We start from the raw sequence: 20,890 nt of genomic DNA, 5'->3' as shown, positions 1-20,890 counted from the left end.
GTGTTCGGTGCCTGGGTTCCCACATGGCACCAGCTGGGACACTGGTGGCGGTGCCACCCCCTGTGGGGTCACCACCCCCTGTCCCCCAGCAGTGTGGACCCTGCCCCTGCTGCCTCCGTGTGGAGCAGAGGTGAGGGGTTTTACTGTATATAATGACACATACCTATAGACATTGTGTATCTAGTATGGATATACAATACCTCTATTTTAATTCTATTCCATTCTATTCCTAATATGTCCACTATATAAATAGTATATAATATATGTATCTAGGAAGGTACATCATATATATCTGGATCTATACTGAGAGAGCATATAAGTGTAATGTATATATCTATAGAGCATATATCTAGTATATGAGTATACTAGTGTACCTAGTACATATATATAGTGTGCATACATACATGTCTATAGAGTGCGTATCTAATAGACCAGTGTATCTAGTATGCACGTGTAGTACCTGGGGTGTGTGTACATATAGCAGACGTATACAGAAATGGACAAAGCATACAGTAGCAGGGCCCAAGAGCACGTGCTCATCCGGCCCCACATCTGTGGGTCTCCCGAGGGGTGGGTCCCGTCGGACACGGACACGTGTGGACCCCGCGCCCCGCACATTCGCGTTCCAGAGGGCACGAGCGGCGGGGGCGTGGCCGCGGGGCGGGGGCGTGGCCGCGCTCGGGCCCGCCCCCCGCGCGGGGAGGTGGCGCTTCCCCCGCCGCGCCGCTCCCGCCGCGATGTCCCGCCGCGGGCAGGAGCCCGACAGGTGAGCGGGGATGGGGGGTCGGGGGTCCCGGCTGCCCCCCGCCATGCGCCGCCCGGGGCCCTCCCCAGCATCCGCGGGACCCCCCGGGCCTGCTCGGCATCCCCCGGCCACCCCCGCCTCTATTATCCCTCTCCCTGCATCCTCCCGATGCCCCACTGCACCCCCAGACCCTCTCGATGCCCCTCTGCATCCCCAGGCCATCCCAACCCTCGCAACCCCCCCAGCATCTTCCCCATCCCCCCAGCATCCTTCCTGCACCCTCCTCATCCCCATCCCCCCGCACCATCTGCATCCCCCAGCATCCTCCTGTCTCCTCCACCCCCCGGCCCCCTTCCAGCCCCCCAGCATCACCCCCTCCCCATTGCCTCCCGTCCCCCCATTTTCCCCAGCTTGCCGGACCCAAGCGAACGGTCCCTGCCCCGCGCTGGAACAAAGCCCAGATCCTCCTTCCCGCCCCCCCCGGAAACCCACAGCGGGTTTGGGGCGCAGCGCCCAGCCTTGCACCTGCAGCGGGGCCTCCCCGAGCCTCACCCCCCGACCCCGCGCCAGGCCAGGACCCGGCCGTGCAGCCCCCCGCTCCCCCCGGGCCCGCTCGGCAGACAAAAGCGCTGGGCGAGCCAGCGCCGTTCCCGCTCCGCCGTCCCCGCTCCGCCCCGAGTCCCCGCTCCGCCCCGGGCCCCCGCTCCGGTGGCTCCGCTCCACCCCGGGCCCCGCTGACCCGCTCCGCCCCGGTTACACGGTCCCGCTCCCGCTGTCCCGCTCCGGTGGCTCCGCTCCGCTCGGGGTCCCCGCTGCCCCGGGTATTGGCACAATAGGCGGCAGCTGGGGCCGTTTAGAAACGAGCCTGTTTATCTTTTTCCCTCTCAAGCTGTTATCGCCAGCGGGGTCACCCCGCTTTGGTTTTTGCTTCAGCAATAACAACAGCGCAAGCGTGCGGCTCTTGCAGGGCAGTGGCAATGCCTTTCTTCCTTATTGTAGTTAATTGTGGGTAGTAACTTCTTATACCGAACAGGGCTGTGTGTTGTGTTTTTTATTTATTTATTTTTTTGGTCTATTTCCTTTTTTCTTTTTCTCCTCCAGAGCTTGGTTTTTAGCTTAGGAGGAGGGAATTGCAGCTGTGAGGGGTACAACCCTGCTGCAGCAAACCTTATTTAGCAAGCCAGCACTTGGTGAAAAGCTTGTACAAACGGCGCTTGGCTCAGGCGCTGCCTCTGGGCTACAGGCTTTATCCAAGTCTTGCAGATACCATATATATATATATATTTTTTTTTTAAGATACAGTTTGGAAGCACAAACCCTGTTGTGTAATTTCCCATTTGTGCCCATGGGGAAACCCTTGCCCAGTTTTTCCTGTGTGTTTAACTGGTCTAACTGGCTGCAGCACCTTTTTCCATGCCCTAGCCCAACAAACTCTTACAGCTCCAGGCCCCCCTTGCGTTGCTTCACCCAGTCCCTCAGCCACACATTAGGGGATTTATTTTCCTGTCTCTACCATTACCACCTATTTATTTTTGTGTTTTATCTGATGCCTACTTACCCTGGCGGCTGCTGGGTGCAGAAAGGACATTGTGGAGCTTTGTGGAGCTCTGTGGAAAGTTTTCCAGACGTGGTCTTTACCCATAAATGATAAAACCAGCACATTTCCCCTTTTCAAGAGACCGAAGATTGGTCACAAATGGGTGATGGGGTCTGTTGGAGCCACCTGCCGTGTCAGGGCCACCCTGTTTATCCGAGCTTCTTGCTGAAGAAAATGGGTTGGATTGCACCTCAAACGGATGGGCTCCTGGCACACGAAGTCTGGGCGCTTTGCAAAAGGGGCCGGGGGCTTGTGCATGGAGCAAAACCGGGTGTCCCTGGCACGGCAAGGGTGAGAGCCAGGGCCATGGGTGATGGTAGAGAAAATGAAGTTTCAATCACCATCATCCATGCTAAGTTACCTGGTAGCCTCCCGTTCAGGGAGCGATGCCAGCAGGCGGGGGCGGGTAAATGCCCAATTCTGGGGAGGCACAGGAAAGTATCTGCTGATGTGTCTCCTGTTTTGTCTTCCAGCGGAGCTGAGTCCCTCTCTTCAGATGAAAAAGGTAGGGTAATTTTGTGAAATATAGCACTTCGTATGAGAAATGCCCATCCTTTGCAATAGAAATGACGATTTTATAACCACTGGCTTTAAAAAACGTGGCGTAATGCTTTAGTTAATGGATAAGAGCTTTGATTTTTTTTTTACTATTGGTTTTTAAAATCTATATTTCTTTGCTATGTATTCCTTTGCTATGTATTCCTTTCACCTGACCTGCATAGTACAAAAGCACTAAGAGAAGAGTAAAATCTCTCTGAAGTTTATACCCCCCGACTGCTTTTCTCTTGCAGAGGTGGCGGCCGGCAGCACCGAGGGAGAGGAGGGAGAGGGCTCAGCCGAGGAGCAGCCGGCGGGTGAGCACACGGGGGCTTTCCCTCTGCGTGATAAAACCACCACTTAGCTGGGTGAACCGGGATGTGCCACGGGTGAAGCTCCAAAGTAGTCCCAGGTTGTATAAAACAGTAGAATTAAGCATCTTGAACATGACATGTGCCCTTCAGAAGGGTGACCCCTGAGTCTCCTCTGATGCTCTGGTGCTGGTATTTTTTCTACTCCATTATATTATCTGACTTGCTGACCAGCATGATATATTTAAACTTCTAGATGTATCCTTTTGCTTACTTGTGGCATTGCTTTATTCCATTCTGGCTGTGACTAACGGGGTGTCATTTTGTTAAGGAGAAGACAGTTCCGAAAACAGCTCCAGCAGTAGCTCGGGAGAGGAGTCAGGTGAGCATCACATTGGGTTTTATGTATTTTCCCCCTTTTGCAAATGTATGTTCAGTTTGAACCAGCTGCTTTTCATGGGAACAGTCTCAGGGTTATTGTATAAGACTGTTAATTCAGTGATTGCATGCTGAAAAGCAGAATGATATTTTTGTGAGCGAATTATTTCCTAGCCGCTCGGTTTTGAGCAGAGCAATAATAGAGGAACAGCAGCTAATGTTGCTTTAGCCTCGTAGACACAATACACACAGATGTTTTTACACCACAGTAGTTGTCCAAACACCAAGAGGCTATAAATCTGCTGAAAAGTTGGCAGCAAAAGTGGCAAAACAGGATGGACAGGAAAAGAATTAAAGGAAGCGTTTGCTGTCGATGAAAAGCCTGTGGGTTTGCGCTTACACGGGTCCCACCACCAGCAGTTTATTCTGCTTTCATGCAAGATTGATAGTCTTTAGTTAAATAATTACAAAGCTTTTTCTCATCAGATGCGGAGGAGCTGGATGGAAGCAAGTCGGGTGAGTGTGTTTTTGTTTTATTCCTTAAATCTGCCTTGCAAGGTGTGAGGAAGCCAACACGGATCAGTGATGCACGAGGGCAGCGATATGTGATGGCAAGAGAGGGGTTTAGCGCTGGCCCACCCATCACCTCTGTGTCTTTTGGTGATATTAATTGCTAGAGAGCGTACCCAGGATTTGGGGCATGTGGGGTGCCTGTGTTTGCAGATAGAGCCCATTGTGGGTGCAGGAGGTGCCGACGGGAGCTCAGCACCCATCCTGTCCCAGGTCACTGCATCCCCGCCGCAGCTCGGGGACTGAAACAGCATCGCCGCGGGCAGGGAGCCAACGCCTGGCAGCCGTTTGCCTGATGTTTTCCAGACTCTGTGCTTGCAGCGATGCATTTTTTTCCTACCTCTCCCACATCTGCCTGCCCAGGAGGGTGTTGACATCTCAGGGTGACTTTGGGACAGTGTCCGCTCGCAGGGACGGGGAGCAGAAGCCAGCAGCACCGTGTCCCGGCACGTCACCAGCCAGCCGGTCCCTGTCACAACAACTCTTCTGCTCGGCTTCTGCAAAATCCACCCTTTGGGCTAAAAGCTTTTGCCCGATGTGCCAGCTCTGCTTGTTTTCTCTTGCGTTGGGGGTTACTAAGGAGGATTGAGGCACCTTTGAATCATTTTAGGGACAAACACACGGCTCTTCTTGCAGCCTCCATGGCGGGTGGTTGAACTTTGTACTTGGCACGATGAGTCTCATCCTGGGGATGAATATTTTTTAACCCCTGTGAAAATTTCCAGGAGTTTGGGCAAGTTATGAGCTTTGGACAAAGTTGCATCTCCATGTTCAGCATCATCCTCACACCATGCAAAGCCTGCACACGTGCCAGAGCTTCGTCATGGGAATATTCCCCTTAGGCTTTTATTAATATAAGCAAACTGAATTGGTGGATTGTCCCTGCAGAAACACATTGGAGCCTGAAGTATTTGCTGCAAACTTCTTTTGTTTGTAGGTGAAGAACAGGAGGAGAAGGAATCGCCACCGCGCTGCAATGAGTCAGGTAGTAACAGGTCTCTTGAGGGCTTGTTTTTTTAATTTAATTACTTTGCTTGTAATGAGCTGATCGTCCTGTTTCCTCGCTAGGAGTGAACTGTCTGCCACCCTGTGAGCACTGCAGAAATGAAAACGTACGTTAATAAAAAAACCCCACCCACGTATTTTGCATGAGATAATCTGCACATTGTAACTCTACCCTCTTGCTGTTTTTTTTTAAATATGTATTTTTCTTTTATTTATATATGTAGGACCAGAAGGAGCAAGTGGCCCCCAGGAAGCTTTCTGGAGGTCAATATGTGTATGTTTTTCTTTTTTTAATATAATGGGTATATATTTATATTGTTCTCGTTGGGTACTTCTTTCTTCAATGTAAGTGGGAAGAAGATTAACGTGCTGCATGAATACATTTGGAGTTATAACGGATGCCCCCAAATCCTTAAAAATAAACAATGTAGAGCAGCTTCCTGTGCTGCCTGCAGGTCCTGGGCCAAGAAATCGCTCAGGATTCTTCCTGCCTGCGTCTCGTTGCCGTAATTAACATCAGGCACGTTTTCATGTGCTATATTGCAGTCTGGACACACCTGGGGAGTCTTGCTTTGCTTCACAGGAATATTCATCCTCTCCCTTTGCATTTTTCCGTGGGTGCCAGCCTTGTGCTCCCTCTCTGTGTCTGGAAGGTGTCGTCAGTGTGTGACGTTGGGGTCGTCCACGTGTGATGTGGATTTTGTCCACGTACGTTGTTGGTACTGACACTGGTGGGAGCTGGGCTGAGCCCTTCGTGTAAAAGCAGCTGCTTCGTTTGCAGGAAACATCATGCAAAACGTTCATTACAGCTATTTTGAATGGAGTTTTTAACCCTCCAGTGATGGTTTAAACATAGAGACTGCAGAAAAAAAATGTTGTGGCTTCCGTGCAGTTTAGATAAAGTGCTCTGTGCCTGTTATCCCTTGCAAACCGCATCGTTATGGTATTTATTAGGCAGTGGAAACTAAACTAACCAGGTCCTTCTTGCCCACGGCAGGATGCAGCTGGATGCAGAGGGGAATTACCAATGCAGCCTCACGGGCTTGATTTTTGAGGTAACGGGGGCCGTCAAAATCGCATATTCCCTCCTGTCCTGGAGCAAATACGCCAACCTCGTGGAAAAGCCGTGGATCGTGGGCGGCCCCCTCTTCGACGTGCACTGCGAGCCGGCCCCCGCGCTCACCTCCATCCAGTTTCCCCACTCGCTGTGCGTCGGCGGTGAGTCCGGTGGGTGTGGGATGTCACCGTTCCCCCGGCGCGGGAGACGCTGAGACGTCCCCTCCGTGTCCCCGCAGATCACGGCGCCGGCCTGGCCTTCAGGGTTTTGCACATCAAAAGCGAGGGCGCAGCCATCGAACCCTCCGCCGACTACTCGGCGTCGCACGTGAAGTGGCTGGTGAGCTCGCTGTCCCCGGTGGGCCCGCTCCTCCAGAGCCTGGAGCCGGTGCAGTACCACGGTGCCGTCATCCTCTACAAAGCCGTGGACGAGCATCCTTCCTTATACTTTCGGGTCTACGTGGCTACGAACAACGACTCCTTTATAAAGGTACGGCTGGTGGCGGGGGTGTAGGGTGGCATGATGTAGAAATACCGGCACGTTGGTTATGGGGGTGCTACCTGGAAGATGGGGTATGGTAGAGATGCTCCTCTCTTGCCTCAGTGTTTGCATTCAATAATTACATGTATATATACATATATATAACATGAGACTTCCATACCAAAATGGTCTGCCTAGTTAGGATATGATGATATTAATAATTCTTCTCGAAGAATCTTAATTTTTCAGTTGTGAGGAGTGCGCGTCACAGCTGAGGAGCTACATTAATATAGTTTCAATCTTATTGAGTGGAAATGATGAAATTGTGCTCGGCAAGGCAGTTCCATAGGAGAAAGCTGAAGAATAAGGAGCTACACAACCACAGTTCTTACATTTCTATGATTCTATGGCTTTTTGCCAAGAAAGTTCCTTGTGATCCCTTCCAACCTGATATTCAATGATTCTATGGTTTAAGGAGTTATAGCAGCCCGCATGCTCACTCACAAGTGGAACATGTCACGGATGTTTCATAGAGGGAGAAAAGCCCAAGGAACCACATTAGCACAGGTTTTAAATGTTAATTCCTTTCCTGAGGCGAGTAACCTTTCAATTGTATTTTTCCATTTTAGGATATCTCAAAAGCCGTAAAACATTCAAATAAGAAATTCATTAGAATTGACAAGCCCCCTGTATGCCAAAAATTACTTCAGAAAGGAAAGAGGTATAGATTAGTCTGTGAGCCAGAAGCTGAAATAACTCCAGAGGTAAGTCCCTTGCACAACCTTCATTTCATCCATTGCATCTTGATTGGAAACGTGGTACAAAGTGGCTTTTCCTGGATGTTCCTGCATTGGCATTAAGGGCATTTTTCACATTCATTTGTCATGGCTGCAGAAAATATTTGCCGCTTAGGGCCCTAAAATTTTGGGATGAAATCCTGACACTAAAGTCAACAGCAAAACTCCAAGGAGATTAAAGTTGGGCTCAGATCTGTGTCAACAGCCAAATACCTCCTCTTCAGTTTATGTTTTGGCTAAATGTTTATTTTAAAAATGTTTATATTGTGTAGGAAATTGAATTTGTTGACGGATCTCTCTTGAAACTAAAAAGTTACATTGAAGTTTATTTGGAGAAACCCGACGACTTCACGTTGTCTTTGGTTGAGCTGGAGTCTGATGCGACCGTCTGGAAAGCAAAACTGAGAGAGAGTGAGTCTTTGGTCTCCCACTACAAGTTTATTCCTGCTGAAGAGATAAGAGGAGTTTGGGGTATAATTCAGCCTAATTTGTGCCTGAGAATTGTTGGATGTAAGGCGTAGCAATGGGAATTCCTACCTCACCTTTTGTTTCCTCTGAAAACTCTTTACCAGGTGACTGGATATATTACGACCAGAACAAAAACGAGCAGAAAAGAAGCACAGCCAGTAAGTCGATTGAAGATAAGCCGGGGTTGCTTATTTTTTGCGTAGCTCAAGTGATGTGCAAGAAATAACATCATCTCTCGCTCGCTTCCCAGGTGTCAAGAGACGGAAACCAGCCATCAGCATTTTGGAAGAACACGACCTCTGTAGCAAAAAGCAAAAAACCAGCAATACTGCAGGTAAAGCATTTTCACAGAATCACAGAATCCCAGAATGTCAGGGGTTGGAAGGGCCCTGGAAAGCTCATCCAGTGCAATCCCCCCATGGAGCAGGAACACCCAGCTGAGGTTACACAGGAAGGTGTCCAGGCGGGTTGGAATGTCTGCACAGAAGGAGACTCCACAACCCCCTGGGCAGCCTGGGCCAGGCTCTGCCACCCTCACCATGAAGAAGTTTCTTCTCATATTTAAGTGGAACCTTTTGTGTTCCAGTTTGAACCCATTGCCCCTTGTCCTATCGTTGGTTGTCACCGAGAAGAGCCTGGCTCCATCCTCCTGACACTCCCCCTTTATGTATCTGTAAACATGAATGAGGTCACCCCTCAGTCTCCTCTTGTCCAGCTCCAGAGCCCCAGCTCCCTCAGCCTTTCCTCACACGGGAGATGCTCCACTCCCTGCAGCATCTTGGTGGCTGCGCTGGACTCTCTGCAGCAGTTCCCTGTCCTGCTGGAACTGAGGGGCCACAACTGGACACAAGATTCCAGGTGTGGTCTCCCCAGGGCAGAGCAGAGGGGCAGGAGAACCTCTCTGACCTACTGACCACCCCCTTCTAACCCACCCCAGGTACCATTGGCTTCCTGGCCACAAGGGCCCAGTGCTGGCTCATGGTCACCCTGCTGTCCCCAGGACCCCCAGGTCCCTTTCCCCTACACTGCTCTCTAATAGGTCATTCCCCAACTTATACTGGAACCTGGCGTTGTTCCTACCCAGATGTAAGACTCTACACTTGCCCTTGTTATATTTTGTGGCATGTCAAATAACGCCTTGGGCTTGGTTTGGGATTTAATTTTTCATTCTGTGAATTCAGCCTGAGCTTACAGTTTTAAAGATTTCCCCGAATCTGAGCATGAAATATAGGAGGGGAAAATGTTGCTTTTGTTGGTGCAGAGTTTGTACCCACATTTGTTTGCTTTGGTACGTTGTCATTCATTCAGTAAATAAATGGTGAGAAGCAGCTAGAAAATTTGCTTTGTGAGGGTTGGCTAAAATGTAAGACTGGGCAATAGTGGCTGTTTTTGAAAGAGGTTTCCACTGCATGTCTCAGATTTTGCGTCTGGGATGTATCCTGAGCCATAACGGGCTGAAATGGTCTGAAAAATATGTGATGTCCTGATGGTCAGAAACGCTTGGTGTCTGGGAGCTCCCACCCAGGAACTGCTTGTTTGTTAATAGTTACTTGGAAGAAATACAGAAGAAATAATGTTATTTCAATAAATAAAGACCAAAAAAAAATCAGCAAAAATAGCCGTGTAACAAAAATAGCCACCAGAGGGAGAGCTTCCATCCCTCAAAACCTCAGTTTTCTGCCTTAGTGGTGACAGTGAGGAGAAAAAAAAACCTTTACAGCAGCCAGAATGCAATCAGGTGTTGTCATCTTAGTCCTCCAGGTGCTTTTTTCCAGCCCTTGGTTCTGACTTGCCAGATAATATGAATAATCACAGAATCACAGAATGGACTGGGTTGGAAAAGCCCTCAGAGATCACCAAGTCCAACCCTTGGTCCAACTCCAGCCCATTGACTAGATCATGGCACCAAGTGCCATGGCCAATCTCAGTTTAAAAACCTCCAGGGCCGGTGAGTCCAGCACCTCCCTGGGCAGCCATTCCAATCCTGACCACTCTCTCTGCACAGAATTGCTTTCTAATCTCCAGCCTAAATGTCCCCTGGCAGAGTTGAAGCCCATGGCCCCCTGTCCTATTGCTGATGCCTGGGAGAAGAGCCCAATCCCCACCTGGCTAGAACTGCCCTTCAGGTAGTTCTAGAGAGTGCTGAGCTCAGCTCTAAGCCTCCTCTTCTCCAGACTAAACAAGCCCAGCTCCCTCAGCCTCTCCCCATAGGGCTTGTGCTCAAGTCCCTTCCCCAGTCTTGTTGCTCTTCTCTGGACCCGCTCCAGCACTTCAATCTCTTTCCTGAGCTGAGGGGCCCAGAACTGAACACAATACTCCAGGTGTGGCCTCCCCAATGCAGAGCACAGGGGAAGGATCACTGCCCTTGTCCTGCTGACCACGCTAGTTTGGATACAGGATACCAGTGTGTAGTAATAAGGTCACCTTTGCTGTATCTCCCTGGCCACACACAGAACTAACGCGTCATTTAGTTACAAGTCTTAACGGGAGGAACAATGTTAAATCTGATTTTTACTTCTGTGTCTTTTCAGATGGGATCGAAACAAAAATCTTAACGGATCAACAGCTGATGGTGATCGCCAAGTTGCTTGGGAGGCAGTGGAGAGAAATCGCCATCGAGTGTCTGCAGATGGAAATGAAAGACATCGAGCAGATTCAGGCAACGGAGGATGAAGTTAATATGCAGAAATTTAAGTTGTTAAGCAAGTGGAGAGACAGAGAGCAAAGCAACGGGACCGCTGAAGCTTTGTGCAAAAGTCTCTATGAAAAAGTGTCCTATGAGGTAGTCCAAGCCCTGCAAGGTATTGCCTTCCCACTATATTTATTTGATTACTTCATAGTGTTTCAGATATATTTTAGGAATTCACATCAGAGAGTTTACCAAATCCCTAGTACCTGTTTTACTACATAGTTCAAAATTATCTCCCCTCTGATGTTAGCAATGACTTTCTTTCTTGTGGCATTTTTATACTTCCCTTCAGAAACTGATAGAGGATGAACAATATTTTTCCACTGACAGTGTTGAGAGCGCTCTCAGTCAGCGTTACGTACCCACGCCGGTTCTTGGGTTTCTCAGGACATCCAAAGGGGAGATGTTTGGGTCTTTACGTATTTTAGGAAGCGGAACCTTTCTTAAAAAAAGAAAATGTATATATATTTGTATATACACATATGTATATTCCAATTGTATATTCATCTCCCATATGAGGAAAGGCTGAGGGAGCTGGGTCTCTTTAGTTTGGAGGAGACTGAGGGGTGACCTCATTCATGTTTACAGATATATAAAGGGTGAGTGTCAGGAGGATGGAGCCAGGCTCTTCTCTGTGACAACCAATGATAGGACAAGGGGCAATGGGTTCAAACTGGAACACAAAAGGTTCCACTTAAATTTGAGAAGAAACTTCTTCATGGTGAGGGTGGCAGAGCCTGGCCCAGGCTGCCCAGGGGGGTTGTGGAGTCTCCTTCTGTGCAGACATTCCAACCCGCCTGGACACCTTCCTGTGTAACCTCAGCTGGGTGTTCCTGCTCCATGGAGGGATTGCACTGGATGAGCTTTCCAGGGCCCTTCAACCCCTGACACTCTGGGATTCTGTGGTTCCAAGGGTGAAGAGCTACTTGTTCTCCCTCACTCGCCATCACCTTGCGCTGTCTTGTAGGCTTTTAATACATTTATTATTCAACTTAAATGCTGCAATAACTTGTAGAGACGGGATAATCTGTGTGTGTTTGTGTGTGTTCCTTTCCCCAGGTTTCTCGGCTCGGCGCTGAGCTGGAGGGAGCGTGGTGGGAGCTGAGATCTGCGAAGCATCATCACTCAGTGGGAAGTTGAGACAGGATCTTCGCCAGAAATGTGAACGAAACTTTTCTTGGATATAAGCACACGTAAGACTTTCAGGAACAAATTACTCAGGCGGTGGATCCCGGCATCGGGAGTGCCGGGTTTAATGGGTGGGGAAACCCAACACTGCTGTCCAGCTTTGTCTCATTTGAGCCAGGCCTAAAAGACGTGAACACTGGGAGAAACCGGCTTGTTCTTTTCAGGTGAATGATCGTTATTCGGAAACGTTTTAATTTACATCAGGGAAAGACAGGGAGAAAAGTTGCGTAGAAACTTTCGTCCCCTTAAAAAAAAATATTGAACTGCCAAAATCATGAGGTACTTTGTATTTCTCACAGATGTCCAAGATCAGGGAAGGATAATCCTAAACTTGCAGATAAATTCCTTTGCATAATCACTGTATATATACATAATTACTGTATATACTTGTGTACATTCAGTCCTTGTTAAGCTATGGTTCTGTTGTCTAAAAACCCGAAGACTGGTTTTACGGGAGCACCACTATTAACTCCAGGCAGCTTTGAATTTTCCCTGGGAATTTCTTCTTCACTCTTTTCTATATAGTCTGTCTCAGTTTTTATGAGATAAGTTTTTATGTTGTATATTTTTGGTTTTGTATGATAAACTTTTTATACTTTTTTTTTTTTTTTTACTTGATTAATTTTAACTTGGATAGAATTAGGTGCTTAAACTGAAATGGGAGGAGGCAAAATCTCTGCGAAGGCTGTTCCTCTGTCGGCAATGTATGTACTATGGAAATGGAAAAGATTTGGAGATAATGTTATTTGCAGAAGAGACAGGCGACCTGATACAGGAGATTGTCTTGTTTTTAAAGGCACGGGATTCTCGCGATCATCTTCCTCTGCGTATGTTTATGAACAAAAAAGCATACTTTTAAAAAATAAGGATTAAAAAGGAAACATTTACACTATATATGTTTGTTTGTTTGTTTAATTTTAGCGGTTGGATGAAACGTTGCACGGTTGCTGCGTGTTGTGGGCGATCTTTCCAACCTTCTGCTGCGTGCAGGAAAGGGGCTGTGGTGGGGCCCAGGACCTCGGGGGCTTTTCTGATGGGGTGTTTAGGGGAGAAAGAAAAGCTGTAGGAGGCAGGAAAGGCTTTATGGGGCTCTCCATGCCCTTGGCTCTTATCGTTGGGAAATTTTAACCTTTAAGATACCAAAAAAAACCCCAAAGTTCTAATGGACCTTCTGGTCAGACGCAGAAATCAGTAAATCTAAGCTGGAAATAAGCTGCTTCTTTGCAATGATGAGGGTAACTGGATAGCGTAGCAGATGGTGAAAAAAATATGGGCTCTCAAGTTCTTTAAATCAAAATCAAGAAGCTTTTTTAAACGATGTATCGTATTTCTGTGGGCTTTAGTTTGCAGGCAGAAGGAATTGGAACAGCTGCGTAAGGACATCACAGCGCTGAGGTGTGAGGTTGCTCTTACTCTACACCTTGGTGTATGTTGTGGGGGAGTCTGTGGGAGCGGGGACCACGTCTCTGTTTCCACTGGAAAGCTCTGGGAATGTATACATTTAATTACGTTTTAAGGGCTGGTGTGGGGTACAGGTAACGCCGACGCTTGGTGAAGAGGATGAGGATGGCAGGATCTGGAAGAGCTGGGGGTCACATCAGCCTCTCGGCATCAAAGAGGGGTCCCCAAAGAGCTGGGAGAACCCGAGGAAGAGGAGAGAGCTGAAGAACAAGGGGTTGGAGACAAGGGATGGTGGGTGCAACGTGGGAGCTGGTGGGGATGTGGCCAAAGTCACTGCGAGGGTGGACCTGGTCTAGGTGACACGGGCAGGAATCAGGAAGATAATCATCCCAGCATCCCTCCCATCCTGCAAAGCTCTGCAAAAATCCTTCCCTTGCTGAAAAAAAACTCAATTCAACCACTGATTTTGGTGGGGTGAGAATTTCACCCCAGGAACTACGTAACTGGCTGGGAGGTGAGTGTGAATGAGGGTGGAACCCAGGGGGGTGCTCTGAGTGCTCAGTCGGGGAGGAAATCCACAAGAAGGACGGTTGGTGTACGTAAGAAGGCAGAAACAGGATTTTAAAATATTATATCAGTGCTGAATGTTACTATGGTATAGTTTTACCTGCCAGCAATATTCACAGTATTTAAAAAGTATGATGGATATGACATTATATTATTGATTCATGTAATATCTCAAGGAAGAAAAAAAAGTCACCACCTTTTTTTTTATGCAAACTTTATTAGGCAATAAATAGAATAAATAAGGCATACCATCATAAATAAATTGATTATTATAAATATGTTTCAATTTCTGAAAATTACAGCTGAATAAATAAGGTGGGTAAGACACAGTTGAGTGTTTGGCGGTTTGAGAACATTTTGGTACCGCAGCTTATTTTCTAGATATCTAGAAGTGTATTGTGACAGCTTAAAACGCACTGGCAACAGCTCGCTAAGACCTGATTTGTAAGAAACTGTGAAGTATTATGCGCTCGGTTCCTAAACAGCCCCCAACCACCTTGCGGGGTATTGACTCTACTGTTTTTTTCTCCAAAAATTGCTTTAGGTCAAATCTATACCCCAAGTGCTGGAGGGCTGGGCGCTTAGAGGGAGCTCTCCGGTGAGGTCAGGTAGCTCATCATCCTGCCGATGGTGACGGTGCGGATTCGGAAGGCGTGGAGGATGCTGCAGAGCCGCATCCTCTCCTGGAAGGACGTGGGGACCGCACCGGGCAGGGCTTGGACCGCGCTCCTGCCGCTGGGGTTTAGCGCCTGGGGAGAGGTAGGAGCATCAAACCACCACCGCAAAGTGGCTACAGCAACAACAAACCTCCTTAGATTGGCTACAACAAATAAACCTCTTTAGGTTTTTTTCGCCCCCCTGAGGGATAAATGACAAGACTTAGAAATAAGGATGTATTTTTATCACTGAAAAATTTGAAGTATTTAATGATATAATTAATAGACTTAGGATAAAATCAGGAATGTTTAGTGATATAATGAATAGACTTTGGCTGCGCAGCTGCACTTTCCTCAGGACAAAAATGCCCATTCATGCACAAAGGCTCTTTCTGCCCAAGAATAAAGAGCCTCTTTTAATAATAAGCCTATGTCCGGCCTAGTCTAACAACCCCTTAGACTGGGCTTGCCTGCCCCAGGCTAGACTAGAATCTCCGGGCTGTTGGGAGATGCTCTGTCAATACAAAAGGAATTAATGTGGGTTTTTTTTTTTTTTTTTTTAATTAGCTTTTGTTAAACAAACAAACAAGCTTTTAACATTTATTCCCCCCTCTCACTAATTTATCAAAGTTCAGTACACCCTATGTCGTACTCAGTAAACCAGGTGTATTCTATTTCAGTATTTGGAAGAGAAATACAAAGTGAGACACATAATTCATAAGGATCAAGTCCCTTCTAGGAAAAACAGGAACAGTAAAAATTACCAGATTGAAGAAAGGTCACTATTTGCCTGGTTACAGAATGAATTAATAACTCTGGTTTAAGACAGAAATAGTAGAAAGGAGGGAGACAGAAATACTTACTGTCATCATCTCATCAATAGTTGTCAGAACCTTTTGATCACCCAAGTTCCTCAGCTCTGCCCTGTAGGCATTCAGATCCTCATAGATGCCCTGCAGGCATTTACTCTGCAAAATTCAGAGGTATTAGGAAATGCATGACTCTATTGTAAGTGCTTTCAACATACAACAAGCAAAAGAAGAGGTTATTTGGGGAAACTTGCAATTTACCGTATCAAAAGTAGATCTTTCCAGTGCTGGACAGTTTCCAGTCTGCAAATTAAAGAAGAAATGAGACATAGTGATTTTGTGGAAGTGTGAATTATACGGCTGTTCCATGAAGATATGATGCTGAAACTTGATATACATATATATATATATTTTACCTCTGGATCCTGAGATAGACAAGATTTTATGGTGTTGATCTTATCCTTAGTGATATCTTCTAGATCGACCTCTTCAAGGGTACATTCAAATCCCAGCGTGCCGAGCTCCTGTGTTGGAAAGGGAATAGAAAAGGGTTGTTGACTCAGCTTTGTGATACCGTATATATATATATATGTAAGTACACACAATTATATGTGATGCATCACAGCTGTCTGCACTTAGCGGAATCCTAGGAATGAGGCTGTGTGAGGATTATGGTTAAACACAAAAGGGAGCAAATAGACTGAGAGACTGAAGTGCACGTGGCAGTTGTGTTTAATGGGAATAAGCTCAGGCTTGGCACGGATTTGTTTTATATGTTGCTGCGAATTGCGCTGCCTCCATTACTTTAAATTATTCTCTCAGACCTCGAATCTATTGAGAACTTTACATCGCTATAGTTGCAAATGTAAAGTAACTCACAGAAGGTGAAAAATTACTAATACCATCTGCACAGACATTTAACAGTGCTCGCTGGCCCACTGCAAGTGCAGAACAATGCACCTATGCAGTGCTGGGGGTTTTTTGTGGTTGTCTGAGATAAAGCTTGTAACAATAGCAGGGAATTTTAGCAAAACCAAAATCCCCTTGACACTGCTGCCAGTGTGGAAAATGCTACAGCACCAACCCAAAGAGGCAGGAGCAAGTGCTTTCTGAGCCAGCTCTGCAGGGGTCTCTGAGAAAGAGCTCGTTCAAAACTGAGAGCGTTCAAATCCGCTGGTGCTGCCAATGGTGAGTGTGTTTCTGTGAGGGTGAGTGAGCACGGGTTGAGAGAGACAGCTGAGCAAAACCCCATCCCAAAGGGCTGGTCAAGGGAGGCGTGAAAGCAAAGACCAGTTATTGAGGCTTAAAGCGGGTCTGCAGAGAACATGCGCCTGCCTGGGTACCTGCAGCTAGCATCACCATCCTCCTGGGTACCCTCCCTGCCCCATCCCGCCTCCCCAGCCCCTCACCCGCACACCTTCAGCCGCTGGATGGAGGCGCTGGCGGCCGCCAGCAGCTCCCGGGAGCGGTTCATCCTCTCGGCGAGGGGGGAGGACGGCGGCGGCATCGCCCGGGCGGGTGGTGACAAGGCCAGGGCCAGGCAGAGCGCGGGCAGCAGCGCCCAGGGCAGGGTGGCGGCGCTAGGGGGCGCTGCCCGCCCGTCGCTGTCGCTGTCACCGCGCTGTGCCATCGCTGCTGCCCGGGGAGCGCTGCAGGGACCGGCGGGGCCGCGGCGGCTCTTATAGGGGCGGCGGCAGCGGGATTTCCCCCTCCTCTCCTTTCCGTTCCAGCAGCCGCTCGGGGAGCCGGGCCGGGGGCAGCCGGGAATCCCGGCACCGCGGGCGGGGAGCGGGACAGGGGACCGGGGGAGGGGGCGCTGGCCCCGCGCTCCTGCTCCGGGGGATGCTGCGGGGCAGCTGTGGCACTTGTGGGGGCTGGAAGTCCCGTGTTCAGGAGCATTCCCTTGCACTGAGCTTATAGAAAAGGTAAGAATGACTTAAAGTGTGTGCATGACACACGGTTAAGCTTTTCAATGTGTATGGCGCATAGATAAGCTTTTTCCATTTCCATTTTTTATTGTCAAAACCTATAATTTCGTCTCCCTGTTCCAAGTTCAGTGTCTTATGAGGATATCCATCCTTCTTCTTGTTGTTACTCCTGAGGGGAAACCTTATTGCTCTCTACAACTACCTATAAAGGAGGTTGTAGCATGGAGGGTGTTGGTCTCTTCTCCCAAGCAGCAAGTGATAGGACAGGAAGAAATGGCCTCAAGTTGCATCAGGGAAGGTTTAGATTGGATATTAGGAAAAAAATCTTTATGGAAAGCGTCATCAGGCATTGGAACAGGCTGCCCAGGGCAGTGGTGGAGTCACCATCCCTGGAGGAGTTTAAAAGGCATTTAGGTGAGATTCTTAGGGACATGGTTTAGTGCTAGAGTTAGGTTATGGTTGGACCTGGTGATCCTGAGGGTCTCTTCCAACTGAAATGATTCTATGATCCTGACCGAAATTTGAGCTTTGAGCATGGGTGAAGACCAAAGAAAAGAGGGGTGATGGTTTTAAACTAAAATAGGAGAAATTCAGGCTGGACATGAGGAAGGAATTGTTGCCCTGAGGGTGGTGAGAGCCTGGCCCAGGTTGGCCAGAGAGGTGGTGGCTGAACCATCCCTGGAGACATCCCAGGCCAGGCTGGACGGGGCTCTGAGCACCCTGAGCTGGTGCAGATGTCCCTGCTCATGGCAGGGGGGGCACTGGGGGAGCTGGGAAGGTCCCTCCAACCCGAACTGTTCTGTGATTCTATAATGTTGAGATGTCATTAATGAATATTCTTGAAAACCTGTCTGGAAACTTGCTTTTTGCTGATATACTTGGTATAATCCCCCAATACGCCAATATTAGTTCATATTGCACATGGCCATTCTTAGCCTGACCAACAGGCTGTAGAGAACTTTTTTATCTGTCGGCTCTGCTGTGAAGTCAATGGGAGTTTTGCTATCGGCTTGAAAGGGAGCAGGATGAATCAAGAGTTTTATATTGCATTTTCAGATTCTTTTTATTTTAATAGACACCTTGTTTCCCATAAGAAGGTTGTGGTGTGTCTAGAGACTCGCTTTGCTAGAATACCAGCGCCGCATAATTTTCCCATTTCACTGTGTGTTTTCCATTTCTGCACTACTCGTTAAGCTGTGGGCTGTGGTTTTAATCTTGTGTAGGAGATTCTTATTTTCTGGCACAGAAGTGAGAGAGACCTTGAGCGTACACTTGCACGCATGTTCTTGAAAAGGCACCGGTTTGGCTTTCCAGGTTTCTTTGCCCAAGGCTCAGTCACAGCGTTGTCAGCAGCAGCAGGGCAGGAGGTTTCTCTTCAGATAGGACAATGATGCACAATTCAGACAACAGCTTCTGGTTTGTGGCATTCCCGTGCTGCTCTTAGCCATGTACCGGGGCATTAGTTCAGGTTCTTTGTCCTAAAGGAGGAAAATTTAGCTCAAAGGGCCCCCATCAGCCCCCAGTTGTAAAATACAGGCTACGCAAGTAGGACAGCCATGCAAGTAGGACACTTCTGATTCCCTTTTATGCAAAATCTTGAGATATATTTTGCTTTCTTCACATAATTTCTCTCTTTTATGATATATGGCTCGCAGATAATTTGCAAGGAGTTGTTGCGCAGGTGTTTCCAAAGCAGAAAGGCTTTCTTGGCCAAAGCTCCCTCAGCCCAACAGTTGAATGATGTATTACTGAAACACGGGGTGGGTTTAATTTCCTGATAAAATGGAATATGTCCTAACACTGGTGAGTGCACTTTTTCCTGTTAGAAAAAGAAATAATTGAATGTTGCTGCATTTGCTGTTTTACAAATAGGAAGGTTTTTTTCTCATTTATCTATAAAGAACCATGCCTGAATAATACCTTGCTCACCACTCATTTATTTTCCCGGTAGTATATAAAACTGAAGTCCTTGTCATGCTGGGCTGCTGAAGATCCTTGTTCAGCTCTTGCAGGATCACAGGCAACAAATCTGGAGACCCATTGAAGCTCCAGCACTTACAAACACTGTGCAGACCCGAATCCTCCCGGAGCAACAATCCCACAGGTACTGCAGTGAGAGTCCCCAGGGCAAATTAATGTGGTGGTTGTGCTGGTTTGGATGGGCAACACGTTGAGTTTCTGCTCCTTTGCGTAAGGCACTTTTAATTTAGATTTATCTCAAAGCAAAGTCTAAGATGTTAACTGCTGGGTCTTAGCAATGAAGTAGTAAAATCTTAACGATATGTTTGTTTCGGGTAGATGTTACGTCTGTTTTTCACTCCTAACCTCATCCATCTATTTCTTTCATCTCAAAGCATCCTATATTTGACCAGTCTTGACTCTGAAGGAAGCATCTCAATGATTACTATGCATGGGAATAATTGTACATCTATGGACTGGGCTTTGATGTTCCTCAGTGGTTATATACATACTGCCAGATATGAATATTATTTTGCAAAGTTAGATGTAATAATATTTTCTTTGTCAGCAGCATCCAAAACTTAAAAGTGAGTTCTTTTGAAATTGAAAAATCCAAATCATTTTTATTGCATGTGGTGTCTTGATCTTTGGTACCCATCTCATCGGGCAAATGAAGATTATATGAGTGGAGCGATGCATTTGTTATTAAAGTAACAAAGATTGGGGTGTATCATGTACACATTTAGAGACACGGTGCAGTAATCACATACCATAGTTAGAAGTTGTATGATATTACATCAGAAAATGTAATTCCACTGGCTTTATTTCAACCATAAATTGCTCTTGCTGAAATTAACCTCCAGAGAAAAAGAAGAACCATTCTGGGTCCAGCTCTAAAACTATATTTTCACTGTATTGTAGTCAGAGGTGGGTGAAACTCTGTTCTTGGCTACGCTGTGCTCAGCTGAAACAATACTTAAAAGTCCTATTTGAAAAGGAAAGGGAAAATAATAATAATAAAGAAACCCAAATAGAAAAAGCCAAAACCCCCAAACCCCTCAGTTCAGTTTAGTTTTGAGGACTGTACAAGCAAGGGATGAGCAATAGGATCTTCTCCAGCCACAACTGTTCTAAAAAACCAGGAGGTTCCTGGAAACGTGTGTTGACACGAGGTGATGGGCTGCTACCCTTCTATTTCGGTCTTGGCTTGCCTTCTCTCCCCTTGTACAAACAGAAATCTCATCTTTCTCTCCATGGTTGCTCCCAAAGCCCAAGATAAACGAAGACCCCGTTGCTTTCAGGGTAAGCTACATATGAAGAACATCACACCCTGTCCTCTCCATCATCAGCCACGTGCTGTGGTTAAATGGGTGCTGAGGGATATTTCCTAATACTTTCTTCATTTGTGTAATGTTATTTCTCCTGTCCGTATCAAATAGCATGAATTTTCTTGGTTAGCAGGCCAGCTTCCAAACCCTTCATGAAGGTCAAGTAGCGACTTGTAACGTGTCTTCAATAGGAAGAGATGTGTTATTTGCAGGAGAGTCCTATTCCCAGCAGTTATAATTACATCTAATTACGAAATAATTTATATATGTATATAATTATTGCATAATTATATACATATATAAATTAAAGCTGCAGTATGATTATATCACAGCTAGGCTGACAGTTAATTGTAGATAGTTACTATTAATACATAAAAGGAACAGCAAAATGTTGTGTAGAATAAGATTTCTGGATGCTTC

At 47.1% G+C, this 20,890-nt stretch overlaps 2 protein-coding genes across 2 annotated transcripts; one reads left to right on the top strand and one right to left on the bottom strand.

Annotated features, from left to right (window-relative positions):
- The first annotated feature begins 702 nt into the window (after window positions 1-702).
- Window positions 703-12,716, top strand: LOC309441484 (uncharacterized protein). Its single transcript, XM_082056172.1, has 16 exons — window positions 703-766; window positions 2,816-2,847; window positions 3,134-3,196; window positions 3,522-3,572; window positions 4,055-4,084; window positions 5,076-5,123; window positions 5,207-5,250; window positions 5,368-5,417; window positions 6,141-6,361; window positions 6,439-6,689; window positions 7,310-7,444; window positions 7,750-7,888; window positions 8,050-8,103; window positions 8,196-8,279; window positions 10,477-10,746; window positions 11,694-12,716. The coding sequence occupies exons 1-16, from the start codon at window positions 738-740 to the stop codon at window positions 11,711-11,713; spliced, it is 1,521 nt and encodes a 506-aa protein (XP_081912298.1). The 5' UTR covers window positions 703-737; the 3' UTR covers window positions 11,714-12,716.
- Window positions 12,717-14,265: 1,549 nt separating this feature from the next.
- On the bottom strand, window positions 14,266-16,885 carry IL12A (interleukin 12A; the record flags this gene model as incomplete). The annotated part of the gene is made up of 5 exons (XM_082055277.1): window positions 14,266-14,539; window positions 15,310-15,414; window positions 15,517-15,558; window positions 15,672-15,779; window positions 16,673-16,885. The coding sequence occupies 5 exons, from the start codon at window positions 16,883-16,885 to the stop codon at window positions 14,372-14,374; spliced, it is 636 nt and encodes a 211-aa protein (XP_081911403.1). The 3' UTR covers window positions 14,266-14,371.
- Window positions 16,886-20,890: the final 4,005 nt, after the last annotated feature.

Source organism: Streptopelia decaocto (assembly GCF_964273445.1).
Source record: "Streptopelia decaocto genome assembly, chromosome: 6".
Lineage (NCBI taxonomy): Eukaryota > Metazoa > Chordata > Aves > Columbiformes > Columbidae > Streptopelia > Streptopelia decaocto.
The sequence above is the reverse complement of the archived record's forward strand: the minus strand, read 5'-3'. Positions and strand labels throughout refer to the sequence as shown.

What these genes read in the sequence shown, in the direction of transcription:
- LOC309441484 (XM_082056172.1), top strand. Translation starts at nt 738, where the DNA reads ATGTCCCGCCGCGGGCAGGAGCCCGACAG. An exon ending in AGCACTGCAGAAATGAAAAC is followed by an intron (nt 5,251 to 5,367) that starts GTACGTTAATAA and finishes TTATATATGTAG; the next exon opens with GACCAGAAGGAGCAAGTGGC. An exon ending in ACAACGACTCCTTTATAAAG is followed by an intron (nt 6,690 to 7,309) that starts GTACGGCTGGTG and finishes TTTCCATTTTAG; the next exon opens with GATATCTCAAAAGCCGTAAA.